Source organism: Zootermopsis nevadensis, unplaced genomic scaffold (assembly GCF_977971745.1).
Source record: "Zootermopsis nevadensis isolate Lab colony 2312 unplaced genomic scaffold, Znev_1.0 Znev_ptg000020l, whole genome shotgun sequence".
Taxonomy (NCBI): Eukaryota; Metazoa; Arthropoda; class Insecta; order Blattodea; family Termopsidae; genus Zootermopsis; species Zootermopsis nevadensis.
The window spans coordinates 6,941,087-6,955,379 of record NW_028259152.1 but is presented as its reverse complement, the minus strand read 5'-3'; the positions used below and the strand labels follow the sequence as shown (position 1 = coordinate 6,955,379).

At 33.1% G+C, this 14,293-nt stretch overlaps 1 protein-coding gene across 22 annotated transcripts in view; it reads right to left on the bottom strand.

Moving 5' to 3' along the window:
• LOC110827690 (uncharacterized) overlaps nt 1–14,293 on the bottom strand; it is a 335,660-nt gene that overhangs the window by 104,788 nt on the left and 216,579 nt on the right. For 20 of the 22 annotated variants that reach the window (XM_087351718.1, XM_087351723.1, XM_087351722.1 and 17 more), the window contains one exon: nt 12,320–12,449. The exons of 1 other annotated variant lie outside the window; for it this stretch is intronic. In XM_087351718.1, coding sequence (XP_087207844.1) covers nt 12,320–12,449 — 130 coding nt within the window. Of the gene's footprint in view, nt 1–10,768; nt 12,450–14,293 lie in introns of those variants that run through there. One more of the 22 variants, XM_087351739.1, reaches the window with a different exon arrangement.

Genomic DNA, 14,293 nt, shown 5'->3' with positions numbered 1-14,293 from the left:
GACATACAAAACTGTGCCATTCAACGTAGGATACTAAAAATTTGCATAAGTCTGCATAATGTAAGTACAATATCTTCTGAAATATTAACTTTTATGACATTTATCCCTAAAGCAGAAAGTGTTAGCATGGTACTGTTCAAAATTTATATTTGCATACTGATTTCACAAAAGTTTAGAATATAGTAAATATGACTAGCCCTAGAAGTATTTTAAGAAAACATTTTTGTGTACTGAAACAAACCAAGATGGATATAGTGAAAACATTTGCACTTATACTAGAATAATAAATAAAAATCAGCCCTTTTTTGCCTGATATGCTTATTAATAAACTCAGTGTTGTATGAATCTTCACAAACAAAAATTAATAAAAAACATCAAAATCATTAATCATAAATTCATTTAATGACAATACACAGTTCAGAATAATAAATTATCAGACAATTATAAATTTTGAATTATGAAGAAGGGCAGAAGGAAGTCATAGATTATTTTAAATTACTCTCATTGCTTTCGCCTTTCAGACTGTGGAAGAACATTATATACTTCAGGATGCTGGTCTCCCATCTGAGATTCAAATCAGATTCCTCCAAATGTTACCAATCACTCTACATTTCAACAGCAATAAGAACAAAATGAGATTGTATGGTAATGTTTTATGAATGACAAGTCAATATACAACAAGATTTTGGACATGAAATTAAAAGCTAAAGGAAAACACCAAATAGGAAGATAATCAACATGGTAACAGCTTAGGAAAGATACCACACAAAGGGAAGGAAGACCATGGGAAGGAATGACAAATATGGAGTAGTGAGAAGGCACAGCATAATGTAGAGGTTTGGTTGTTGTCAGAAAAAACACTTAGAAGTGGAAATATCTTAAGAATAAGAAGATAAGCACCAAACAGGACTAAAGACATGCTTAAACATCATATAATGATCATACATTGACAACTTCACAGATGAGCAGTTGATAGATGTATATCTGTTTCACACTGAGAACATATGGGTAAAATATCAGTAGTTGTTCTTAATCTCAAGTATGTACAGACCAATCACTAACTAATTCCACACAGCAGACACCTTCTTGAGAAACTAATAATCACCAAGCCAGTAAAGAAATTTTCTGCATTTTATAGTACCTAAAAGTGCATTACTGTGTTCATAACAGCCCTCCACTGGTCCCTATTTTGAGCCAGATGAATCGAGTCCACACCCTCACATACCATTTCTTTAAGATCCATTTCATCACCCATCTATGCATAGGTCTTCTAAGTGGTCTCTTCCCTTCAAGATTATTATTAATTATTATTATTATTATTATTCCATCTATTGACCAATTTAAAGGGTGTTTACTTCTATGTATCTTAGACAAACCTTGCCCCTAAGGTACACAGTGCAGCAGCTATTTCCGAAATACATTTTGTTTTTAATATGTGTTACATGTATTATATAGTTTTATTGTGAGGGAAGACTATATATTTTATGACAACATCTTTCGAATGATGTATGATGATCCTAAAATGGCAGTTTTCTGAAGTTCCCCAATGTCATGTTTGCCCGGGATGTTGGCCAAATATTTTTTGAGTGAATAGGAAACAGTTTCAGTTGCTCCTATAATTATTGGGATTACTTTTGTTTTATTTTCCACATTCGATGTATTTCAATGAGAAGGTCCTTGTAATATTATAATTATTATTTGAAACGCCACAAGGGATAAATATGTACCAAAAAAGAGCTTGACAATCAATGGGGAAACTGAATTTCATACAACATATAATTGTAATTTTAAATAAATAAATGATAGAAATTTTCTGAGTTATGAGTCAGCATATGCACTAAACAAAAGTAACAGAGTTCTGAATTCCACTGCAAAAAACTTCAAGTTCCTTTGCATGAGACTTCAAAGGCATGAGATCAAAACATCTCTGGGAAAGGTTCAGTATACCTTCTTTTAACCCACACTGATACTAAAGCTTTGAGTTTAACAGTTACAAAAATAAACCATACAATGACATAGTGGGTGGGCACAGTACAAATAAACTCTCTTGCTAACAGGTTTCACTAGTCTAGCAGACTTTATTTTTAATTCACAGAGCAGTAATTAACTGTCAACTATAAACACCAAATGAAGTGGATACTGCAGTTACTGTTAGACTTTCATGATTAATCTGTGTGGTAAAATACTTAGTTTGAAGTGAAAATGCATTACTGGAACCAAAAGCACCAGTATCTTATTTTCTAGGGATGCTGTTTGCAACTGCTATTACAATTTATTCAATAATATCCCACATCCACAAACAATGAAATTTTCAGTCATGGTCAATAAAATGAACAATTAGTTGCAAATGTTTCTGCATGTTAACTGATGGAGATTACAACTGAGACAAAATAACTGGTATTGTTTTTTCATCAATGTTACTGTGCCCTTGTTCTAGTACACCCTTCTCTCTGCCCCTCCTGTCCAATATACAAAAGTGTTAATAAAACATTTTATTTCCTAATTGTTCTATGTTCTCAATTTTCTGGGGTGAAGTGTACAACATTTAATTAATTTATTCATGTGGTTTTATATTTGACCCAAGACATGAAAATGGTGAGTGGTCTCCTAACACAGAACTAAAACATGACATTGACTACCCCCTGATGTAACTTGACTCCTTTTCCATATTTCTCAGAAAGCATTATAGTCTCTTACAAAAGTAATAAGCACATTCTCTGTCTAAGTATATATATTTCAGGTACAATGTTCTAAATTGCAATTATATCCAAAAAAATAAACAGTATTTTACTGAATTAAAACAAGTCTCAAAACAATATGTATGACTGTAAACATTAAAATGATTTTCTCCCAGTCTCAATCATACTTGCTCCCTAGGGATTATTTATTGAGTGCATAATAATGGATCAGAGTAAACTCAGACAATGATTGCATTTGTGCTTTAATATTAAACATTCAGAGTAAGAATTTTTATAAAAAATACAACAGTTCTGTCAGCAGATAAAATATAACAAAACCAACCAATTACACTGTGTATTTTTTCATGAAGGTTAATGTAAAAAGTGAGAAGAGCCTTATACACAAGGAAAATGTTCTCACAAATTGGCTAAAATAGGTTTCAAGATAATCATCTTCATTGTACTGTTGTAGCCAGTACAGCTTGACCATTACAAATCTAGTACTTTTGTAATAAACAAGAACAACATTCTGTACTGCCATTATTTATGACCAACTGAGTATAGTAAATATACTTTCTATTCACATCATTTTGAAGATCTTAAATACCTTACCTAAAATACCATGAATACCTTATACAGTTCATGACAGAAGATGGCAATAATCTTTCCATTACTCAAAGCATCATTATGAAAGGAGAATGAAATGCATTAAATAAAAGAAAGAAGAGGTTAAACACAATCTTTGAAATAAATATAACAAAATATGATCTGTAATTAAATGAAAAAGTAATTAAACAACTGTAATTATGTTATCTTTTTTCTATCTTTGGTGTCACATATAACTAAACTAGCAGTATTTGGTGCAGCACATCAACTCTTGTACTGCTTTGTTGCTATGTAGGTCATCAGAAGTTCTTACTGCGTCATCTAAAGCATTAATTACTACTAAAGGAAAATGAAATTAGTTCAATGATCCCATCTAATTTAATATTGGATGATTTGATCAACTGTAATAATGAAATTTGAGTACAGAAGTAAGAAGTGTAGAACAAAGATGTTTAACTTCTTGAGTTGCATAAATATATATAATGAACATTTTAAAGAGATCTGTAACAAAGACATTTAAACCTAGGATACTAAAGATATGGGGAAAAATAATAATGTGTCATGTTAATTTATTCTCCACTAAAAGATCCACTTGGTGACTGCTGTGCTAGCTTAACACACTGGCATACTATCAAACATAGTCTGAAACCCCAGCTGCAGAGACTACTTGGAGGGGGGGGGGGGGGGAACTGAGGAATGAAGGAAGGAGGAAAGTGAGGGAACTCAGAATGGCAGAATGGGAATGAAAGGAGGGGGAATATGACATCATGCCACACCTCCTCCTCCTCTCACTTGAAAGATTTGGTTGGAGAGAAATAGACTGAAGTACAAGAGCTGGGTCTCAAAATGATTGCTGCAGCAGTTGCTTTAGAATGTACAGTGCTGCAGTGTGGAGTGGTAGTGTGGTCAGTCTGTGGTGAACAGCTAGCAAACCTAGTCTCATTGTTCAATGTTCACTTTTAAGGATACTCAAGACAGTGTTCAGTGTCAGTGCATATAAGGACAGATGAAACAAGACAGCAAATTGAATAAACTTCATAGAAAATAACTACAGGATACCTCTTCAAACCTAAATAAGCATAAAGGTCATACATAGCTCACTTCTTAGGCCATGTGAAATTGTTAAATTGAAAGTGCAGATCAACAAACATTTTCTTTTTATTTAATATTTCAAATTCGTCATTTCATGTAATTTTGTACACATATACACAACAATGAAATGTGTGCTATAAATTTAATTAGAAAAATGTGTATAAAATTAATCACATTAATAACGAATAAAACTACTTTATCTGCATTAAGTAACATAATAAGTTAAACTTACTGTTAAAATATAATACCTATTGTCTTTATTGATTTAAGCATTTCAAAACAATTATACTATCCTCTTCCTGAGGCATTATTTTCATGATTTAAAATCTGTAGCAATATGCAGCTCATACAGACTTCATTTTCACCATTGTTACAATATGCTGTTGCAAAGAAAGTCATTGCTGCCTTGAAATAAAACAACATTCCATAGAAATGTATTGTTTCTTTTAAATTAAGGAATAATATTTCACTTGTGATACTGTTAAACAAAATTACTGAACTGAATTTGCTAACAAGTTTGGAGGGTGGATACTTCTTCAATGTGAAATTTCACATGGCCCAAATAACTGAATTAACCTAGATGCTGAAAGAGAATGTAATTACAGTCATGTGAAAAACAAACAACTAACATTAATGCAAAATGTTAAATAGTCCCAGAATTATCAAACAATGATCCATCAGCTGTAAACTGTTTATTTGTACTATAATTATAAAGCATATCACAACTATTTGGAAGTTGGCCCTTTAAATTGTTGTAAAGTATTTGATGCAATGTAATCTACAAGTACCAATTGTGTGTTACTGTAAAATTCATACAATTTATGTAGAATTAGTGGTTTTCATGGCAGTGAGTCCAAAGATGAATGTCTTCTGGGTTGTAGTACTGTGTAGTCTCGTGGAAGTTGACCTACGTTTCAGAGGTCCTTGCTGCCTCCATCATCAGAGAGATGATGGAGGCAGTAAAGACCTCTGAAATGTTGGTAAACATCTACCATACTACACAGTACTACAACCCAGAAGACAACCATCTTCATACAATTTATGTTACATAAAGAAGTAATAACAACTCATTTAACATGGAAAAACCTAATTTGGGAACAGTGTTGTGTATACTCCAGATGATCAAATTTAAGGAAGGATTTTGAGAAAAAATCTTTTGTTGCTCATTAAGCAGCTACACACCTAAGATGGTTTGCTCTATTTTGCTAGCAAAATGACAATTTCACAAAAATAAAGAATGTCTTTAGAACAATTACTTTAGAGTCCTCATGAAACATTTGTCAGGACAATACACATTTATCAAAATGTAATAGATAAGGTTAATTATATTAAAGTGCAGTATATGATACATTAAGAAGTATAAATTTATAATCTTAATATTTCAAATTCATTTCACATTATTTTAAGAAAGAGTTAAAATGTTCTTACTTGATGTCCTGATTTCTTAACAGAGAGATCATCACATAAATTTGTGTTTGTATTGCAGCACCATACATGGGAAAGGTGCATTCATCCTACTAACCTATTCCCAAAGACCAAATGACCCAGATGACTAACAGAGAGTGGGTAGGTGAAAGAAAAAGCAAGTACCATAGCTCCTCTTTTATGGCTAACCAATGAGGCAGAAGTAGGCTACTGGCACACACATATCTTTTAGACCATACATAACACATAAGTTGCTATTAAGAACTGTGCTTCCCATGTGCAGGGATGTACATCAGCAGGGAAGAGAGTGTGTGTAGGTTTCTTTGACTGCTATTCTGCATGCACATTCACTGACATGCTACCTATGACAGCCGCAAGTGATTTATAAGATAATGTTTGATAAACTGTATTTATGTAATTTGTAAAATAAGAAACTAATAAAACAAATAATGAACTGTATGAGGAAGAAAATGTTTCTTGAGCATATAATCTAATACCTCATACACTGTAGGTTAAATATGTAATAGTACAATAGTAACTCAGTCAGTATAGTGACTAGCTACGGGCTGGACGACCAGGGTTCGATCCCTGACGGGGGCAGAGGATTTATCCTCTAGCCTCTGCATCCAGACTGGCTCTGAGGCCCGCCCAGCCTCCTCTACAATGGGTACCGGGGTCCTTTCCCGGGGGTAAAGCCGGCCGGGGCGTGATGCCGAGGTCAAGAAAGAGAGGACCTATACCTCCACTCACCCCAAGCGCCTGTATGGCACGTAGCGGGGCAAATTTTACTTTACTTTACTTTACTTTACAAATAAATGGACTGGTGCAGAATGGACTACAGATTGCAGCAGCAGAAATGAGGCAGATGTGCTTAACTTTTAACTTACTCTTCAAATTAACATGTATAATAAATTATGATTAACATGGCATTATGCCAACCTGATATGAGCCAAGTTGGCTTTGATGTCCCCATGTCAAGCTCATTCCAAAATACCATAGTGACACAGGACTAAATGAACGGAACTGCTTATAACATAATGACTCACTAAGAGTCTTCACTATGAGGAAGAAGTTGGTAGAAGGGGAAGAAGGGGTTAACACTAAACACGCACAGCTAGCATCTGACTCAGAACTACACAGCCTGCCAGAATACCCACAAAAGTGACACCCTTTAGAGTAAACACATTCAAAATAAACCAAGATATGACTCATTCTTACATCCATGTAGCTCCTTACAAGCATGCATGACTGTACATAAGTCAATAATAACAACATATTCACAATATTTTTATATAATATTACAAAACATGATTAAATCATTTGGATTTTTTACTACAGTTCTTTATGAAAGTGATGCAATCTTGAAATAAACTGAAACCTACACAAGTTATGTTTCCATAGTTCTTCCTTCTCAAAACATTGGACAAGGTTCAGATTTTGAAAAACATGACTTAATTTATAACACATATTTGTAATAACAGCATAAATAAATAATCTGTAGAATTCATAAACTCCACATATCAGATGTAAACATCAAATTAAAGAAGGTTAAATACAATATGATCTACTTCTCTCTGAAGATGGCTGTCTTCTGGGTTGTTGTGCTGTGTAATCTGGTAGAAGTTTAGTGACATTTCAGAGGTCCTTGCTACCTCCATTATCAGGCAGCAAGGACCTCTGAAACTTCATTCAGTCTACGCGGCGCAACAACCCAGAAGAGGGCCATCTTCAAACCCATCGCCGTGAAAACCTCAAATCCTACTTCTCTCTCTACTGTGGTGATGAGACTCAGTCCTTCGATATTTCCATGTATTTGAGTCACACTACTCTATAAAAACATTTATCCCTTGTGTCAAAAAGTCTTTCCTATAAATTCTACACAAAATTCAACATAAATTTTGAAATACTGAATCTGAAATCTACGGCTTTTGTAAGTGCTGTAAATGAACATATAATTTGTAATCAGTTGTTTTTTTATTCCATACCTCCATTCCACACTTCAGATATATAGTACACATATAAACCAAAGCACCTAGACACTGACAAAATTAATATAGGATATAGTAAATACAACATCTTGATTCCTTTCAAGTACTGAAGGGGCATTGTGTAAATATAATCACTGCTACTTTATTTTGCTCAAGTTTTATCACCAAGATCCATTATTCACCTACATTATTGAGATAAATCTTTACCCTTATCAAATTTTTCTCAAGGAACTAAATGTTAGCAGGTGAAAACAATCTTTGCTCATATTTATTGCAAGCGTTTTCAGATGGCCTCCTCATGTATTTATTTGTATATTTATATGGAATATTTGATGTGTGAAGCAGAAAATCAAGAACCATGAGAAATTTACAAATGAAAACAGTAAAGGAATAGATAAAAAAATATTTTGTTCTTTCCTTCCATTTCCATCATTGTCTGGTAAATAAATATCTTTCCTTTTCACATATTAAAATTTGGATATTTATCTGTTATTTTGATATTTGTTACATCATTTTAATGGTATCAATTAAAAACACAAAAATTAATTACAATTTTTTTAACCTCATATACGAGAGTTTCTGAGGATACTGTATTATTGGTATACAATTTATTATTTAAATAAAACTGCAACAGAACTGTGCTGTACAATCTTTCACTTATTGAAGGAGTATAAAACATACCTTGTATCAATTTTGTCTATAATTGAACTATTTCATAAATGACTGATTGTGTTACAGCTTGGAAGTGACAAAACGTAACTATTACAATTGTGTGTTTTAAATGCTTAAACAAAACTGCCTGAGTATCAATTTAAGCACTTAAAATGACCAAAATATTTGCTAAATTTTGTGCAATACATTTTTGAGTAAAGATTTGACATGAATAATAATAATTATGAGATAAGAATTTTAAGAATTTTTGTGATCAATAAAAAGATTTCATCTTTGCACAGTTAATTTCAAACAATGTGGGCTCTTGTAAACATGATAATGAACCTTGTTTACTAGCTGAGGTTTCCCAAGAAGAATTCTGTTTCATGGAGTTAGTCAATGTATGACAATTAGAAGGACACAATAATTAATATCTATAAGAACTTTTTGTCCAAAATTTAAGTTTTCCTCAGTTCTGGATATATTTGTCTTTCATGTATAAATAACTCTAATGTTACTAATTAAAGCTATATTTATTTCTTATACAACAAACAATTTTGTATTAGACGACAGCTGTCTTCTGTGTAGTAGCACCATGTAGTCTGGGAAAAGTTAGTTGAGTGACTCAACACCCAGATGATGGAGACAGCAAGGATCTCTAAGAGGTTGGTAAACTTGTACCAGACTACATAGTGCTACAACCCAGATGACAGACATCTTCAGACTCACTGCCATGAAAACTTCAAATCCTCCTTAATTTTGTATTAATCTCAGTTGACACTTATAACATAAATGTTATCAAAATAACATTGTGCCACCAGCAAGTAGACCTACTTTTACAATGCTAGTTCTGTCTTACCCCCATGTCCAACTCCATGGAGCACAGTCCTTCTTAGGAAATTAATAGTCACTCAGCTGGTCAGAAATTCCCTCACTTTTTTGGAGCGTAGAAGTTTATTAAAGCGTTCAAAGTCCACCCCTAGTCCCCATTTTGAGTCAGATTAATCCAGTCCACTCCTTTCCAACCTATTTATTTAAGAGCAATTCTAATGTTATCATCCCATCTATTCCTAGATCTTCCAAGTGGTCTCTCCCTTCTGATCTTCCAACTAGAATTCTGAATGAATTTCTCATTTCCTCCATTTATTCTGCATGTCCCATACATCTCATCCACCCTGATCTGACCACCCTAATAATATCTAGCAAATATTACAAATTATGAAGCTCCTTTTTATGCAGTCTTTTCCAGCCTCTCTTAGGTTCAAATATTCTCTTCAGCATTGTATTCACAATCACACTCAATCTGAATTCTCCCATTGATGTGAGAGACCTCATTTCACACCCTTACAAAACAATAGGTAAAACTATAATTGTATATATTCTAATCCTTATGATTTTAGTAAGGTAATATGATTGCAAAACTTCTGAACTTAAGCATTCCCCAAATGTAATTTACTCTTAATTTTTTCATAAATGCAGTTTTGATTTCCTAAGAACATAGTTATGGGATGTGACATTATGAAATTAATTGACTGACTTATGAGAAATACCAATGAGGACCATAAAATTCATTCTTATGTTTGTCAGAGGCACTGTTGTTAGATGCACTGATGTCTTCACAGTTAGAAAAGAAAATCTTAAATTTCGTACTCTTGATATTACTATCAGCAGTGATCAAGGAATGAGGAAAAACCTACACAGGGAGATTTAGGGGATACTTCACTATGTTGACGCACTGATATATTTTATTTGTTTTGTTACCAACTTCCCATTCAATCTCTTTCATCATCTACTGCTGTCACGGTGTATGCTACATTGTGACAATCTCACAGTAAGTTACTAAACAGACCAAGGCAACGCATATCACGTAAAATACACACGATATAATGGCACATATGCCTCTACATTTCTTCGCTGCAGGGGATTTGAACTAGGCTGGAGGTAGGAAGGTAGGCATGGCAGCTCTCACACAGAGCTCCAAATTTAGCTGCAGGTAATGTAACACCAAGCATGGCAAGAGACTGATAAAAATAGCTCACTCTATAGCCTCACAGCCCGTGACATCAGAGAGTGTGCACACGGAACCATCCAGCAAGGAACAGATAGTAGTGACAGGAAAACACTTGGTATATAAAAATATTATACTGACTGTTAGAATGATAATATAGGTACATATGGAATAACTGCAGTAGGTTGAAGAATTTGCTTTTAGTCTGAGGAAATGTTTTGAATGGGCAAGGAAATATAGACCTTGATTTGTAACCTACACAAAGGGTTTTAAGACCTGAATATCATAGGATATGCTTTTGGTTTCAAGTTGTGTCAAGATTTCATGTAATTGCTATATTTTATTGCAGTCTTTAGTAGTTTATACAAGAACACAGTAATAACAGATAATGTTATAGAAACACAGTTTACAGCTGGGGAATCATAAAAGTACTGCCTCTATTGCAAACTCTCCATAGTTACAGCAGCAAAAAGAAAAAAAATCACCAGTATTATCAGACAAATGTATTACCATCCTTGTAAAAAGAAGTCATGGATAATTGCTTCTTTCAATAACAAACCTTTAATGATGTATGTAACTTTAGTAACCACATTTCCCCTAGTAGAAAGCAATGATTAAATATAGCTGTTCCTACAATTATACTACACCATGAAATTATGACAGATCTATAAGAAAACTTATGCTTTAATCTAAACTAATTATTTCTGACACCAATCTTATTAATTCTTAAGTAAACCAAACAATACTGCATTGAAGTTATTATTAAGCAAAGATATCTGAATATAATCAGATAACTGGTTTCCTCTGCAGTTATGTGCCAATGACTAGAATCATTGTTTATGTTCAGAATTAGCAGTTCTGCATACAAATTGGTAATTGTTAATACAATGCTAACAGGACAAAGAATGATCTAAGCTAGCAAAAGGAGATATTCATTCATAAATGGCTACTTGAAAATAACATGGAATCAGTCAAAGTTTTCAATGAGATTGGTGTTTAGATCCAAATATTTAAACGATTACTGATCAGCAATAAATTATCCCTGTGGCTGAAAATGAAGTGCAATGAAACCTGGAGCACTTTATTGGGACACCCAATATACCTGGCATTTTGCCTTCATTCATATTTAAACATAAATCGCCATACAGTTTTACTCTCGTTAACTCCCACCAAAGATTTACCATTCTCATATGTTACTTCTGACAGAGAATATGAGATATCAAGTTCAATAATAAGAGCTCCATTAATTACATTACACTTCAGTTACACATGAACTTGACCAAAAGTCCTTTGTTACCAAGTTTTATGATTTCCCCACATATTTAATTTTCCTTATAGATATTATGTTTTCATTTTCACATGTAATACACGATGTCACTTATTAAATATTTTCTGCCAATGCCCTTGATGGTTGGTAATGGTGAAAGGAACTTTTGGTCCCATGATGCTCAATAATTCTGAGAATGTTAATAAAAGGTAACACGCACACGTGCATTACCCTTTAAAATTTTTTGTTTCACACATTATTTAAATTCATTTGAATGTATTGTACTAGCACATGAAACTAATTCTGTGAGAAGAAAAACAACTACTTCTATACAACATACATGTGAGCTGTATGAAAAACAATATAGGTCCTCTTTCAAAAGAAATTTCAATATTCGTAAGTTGGCCTACATAATCACCCATGACAACGTCAGGAGACGGTAAAACTTATGCAGAATTTTCCATTTTATTTTATCACAGATCTTGTTTCATGTGCACATCAAGAGAACTGATCAAAATAAAGAAACACTATGAAAATAAACAAACACAACAGCCAACAAATAAAACAATAATGTTAAATCAACAAAGCTCTCATTAATTCTTACTTTTGACGATAAGTTGGGCAGATGTCTCCACCTGGCCAGCTGAGTTGGTAGCACAGCAGGTAAAGGTGCCAGAATCTTCCTCATATGTGGTAGCAATGAGAAGTACAACATTTGTGCCTTCATGAATCATCTGCAACAAGACACCATTATTTATTTATAGCTTCATATAATTAGGAATGATAAAAGCAAATGTGAATCACAAATGTGTTGATTAAACACATTATTGTAATGTGTGGAACTTACGTGTGTTAAAAGAATAAATTATGGTACTGCTGATGGCAGTATTAAAAATTCACTTTTCTTTTTCTTTATGAATAAAATTAGCTGAAACTGGAATTTTGTAACAATATCAATGGACACATGGGGTAAGTAGATGGCTTGCATAATCTTGCAGTATCTCTCCCACAGTATTCACTATTTTCAGACACTTTTTCAAGATCCATGTAATGACAGCTTTCTTTGCCACTGTCACTTTCAAATCATAGAAGAAGAAAAATAAAAAAAAGTTCATAAAGTTACAAATGATCTATATTTTAAAATCAAGAATAGATTTTTTATAAGTAATATAAAAATACTCAGACATGATTGCAAATGTCTTTTTGACAAAAAAAATCAAAATACTGAAAACAATATGATCTATTCAAAAAAGAAAACAACAAAAATTAGTACAAAGAAGTTAATATATCTTTGAACAAATTTCATTAGGTGTTTTTCTTCTTGTCGTGGTGTAGGGGGGGGATACTGTTGCAGCACATCACTGCAGGAAACACAAAAACAAAATTCTTTTCACAACACATTATTCAGTCAACAATAATCCTGAAAACTATACTAATAAGATTTTAATGGACTGTGCTTCAGTTCTTAAGTTTATGTCAATATATTTGTAAGACCTCATGTTAATATGTTGGCAGGCTTTGAGGCTGTGTGTGAATATTAGCATTCACACTGAGTACAGTATAAAAATTATTACACTTGAACATGTTGGTGGGTCTAAAAATAAACAATAATGTAATTTTTATATTTTGGGATAATTTCCATTAATGCAAGTCAATTGAAGCATATAATTCCAGACATTAAATACCATGAAATCGAAGCAATAAAACCTCAGAAAATTCTTACCCCTTTAAGAATATGAAAGACTAAAATGAGGAGGGTATCCCACGGGCAAGTAAATTTCTTAAACAGTACTCCCTATCTGAACAAAAGATGTCTTTTAGTTATATATAATAATTTATTTCACCAAAAAAAAATAGGATGAATTGTACGTTTGAAGCTGTGAACTTTCATCTTGTGCCAGATTTCACACTCCATTTACAGTAAGCTCAAGTCTGAGATAATCTGCTATGATTCACTCTTATACTGTTGAAAGCCAGTCAGAAGCTGATGAAACATTATCTAATTATTAACCCACACTATTTTAACTTCTCAATATACCTGTACAAACAAAAGTCAAATATTTAAAAATAAATCTTCAAAACTCTTTATAAAAATTCTGTATATAATTACTAGATCTGGTGTTTAGTGATCTATTAAACTTTCATCCAATAATGCTTCACAGCGATGTAACCAGAACTATACTACTATACTACAGTATACAAATAGATTTAATAACTGTGTAGTTAGTTTCTAATATTTCAAGAATGGTCTATGGTGACATTTCCTAACACACAGAGTAGAGACCATTATCCCAAGTATCAGGGTGATCAAGAAGATTACAGTTGATAAAGGGCTTCTAAGCTTAGTGGGGGCCTGATTTATCATAGGCAAAGGGTAGGCTTCTGTCTATGAGCAGAGAAACCTGACTAGGAATCATATTCAGAACCCTGTGAATGAGAGCTCACTGTCTTACCACAAGACCACAACATCCCACCAGATTAAATAACTTGACTTATGTTTATATGTAGCAACTGGCAATTCTGTCAAGTTGGCATATGATTCAAAAGGATCTAATAAATCTACTAGACATAAACAAAG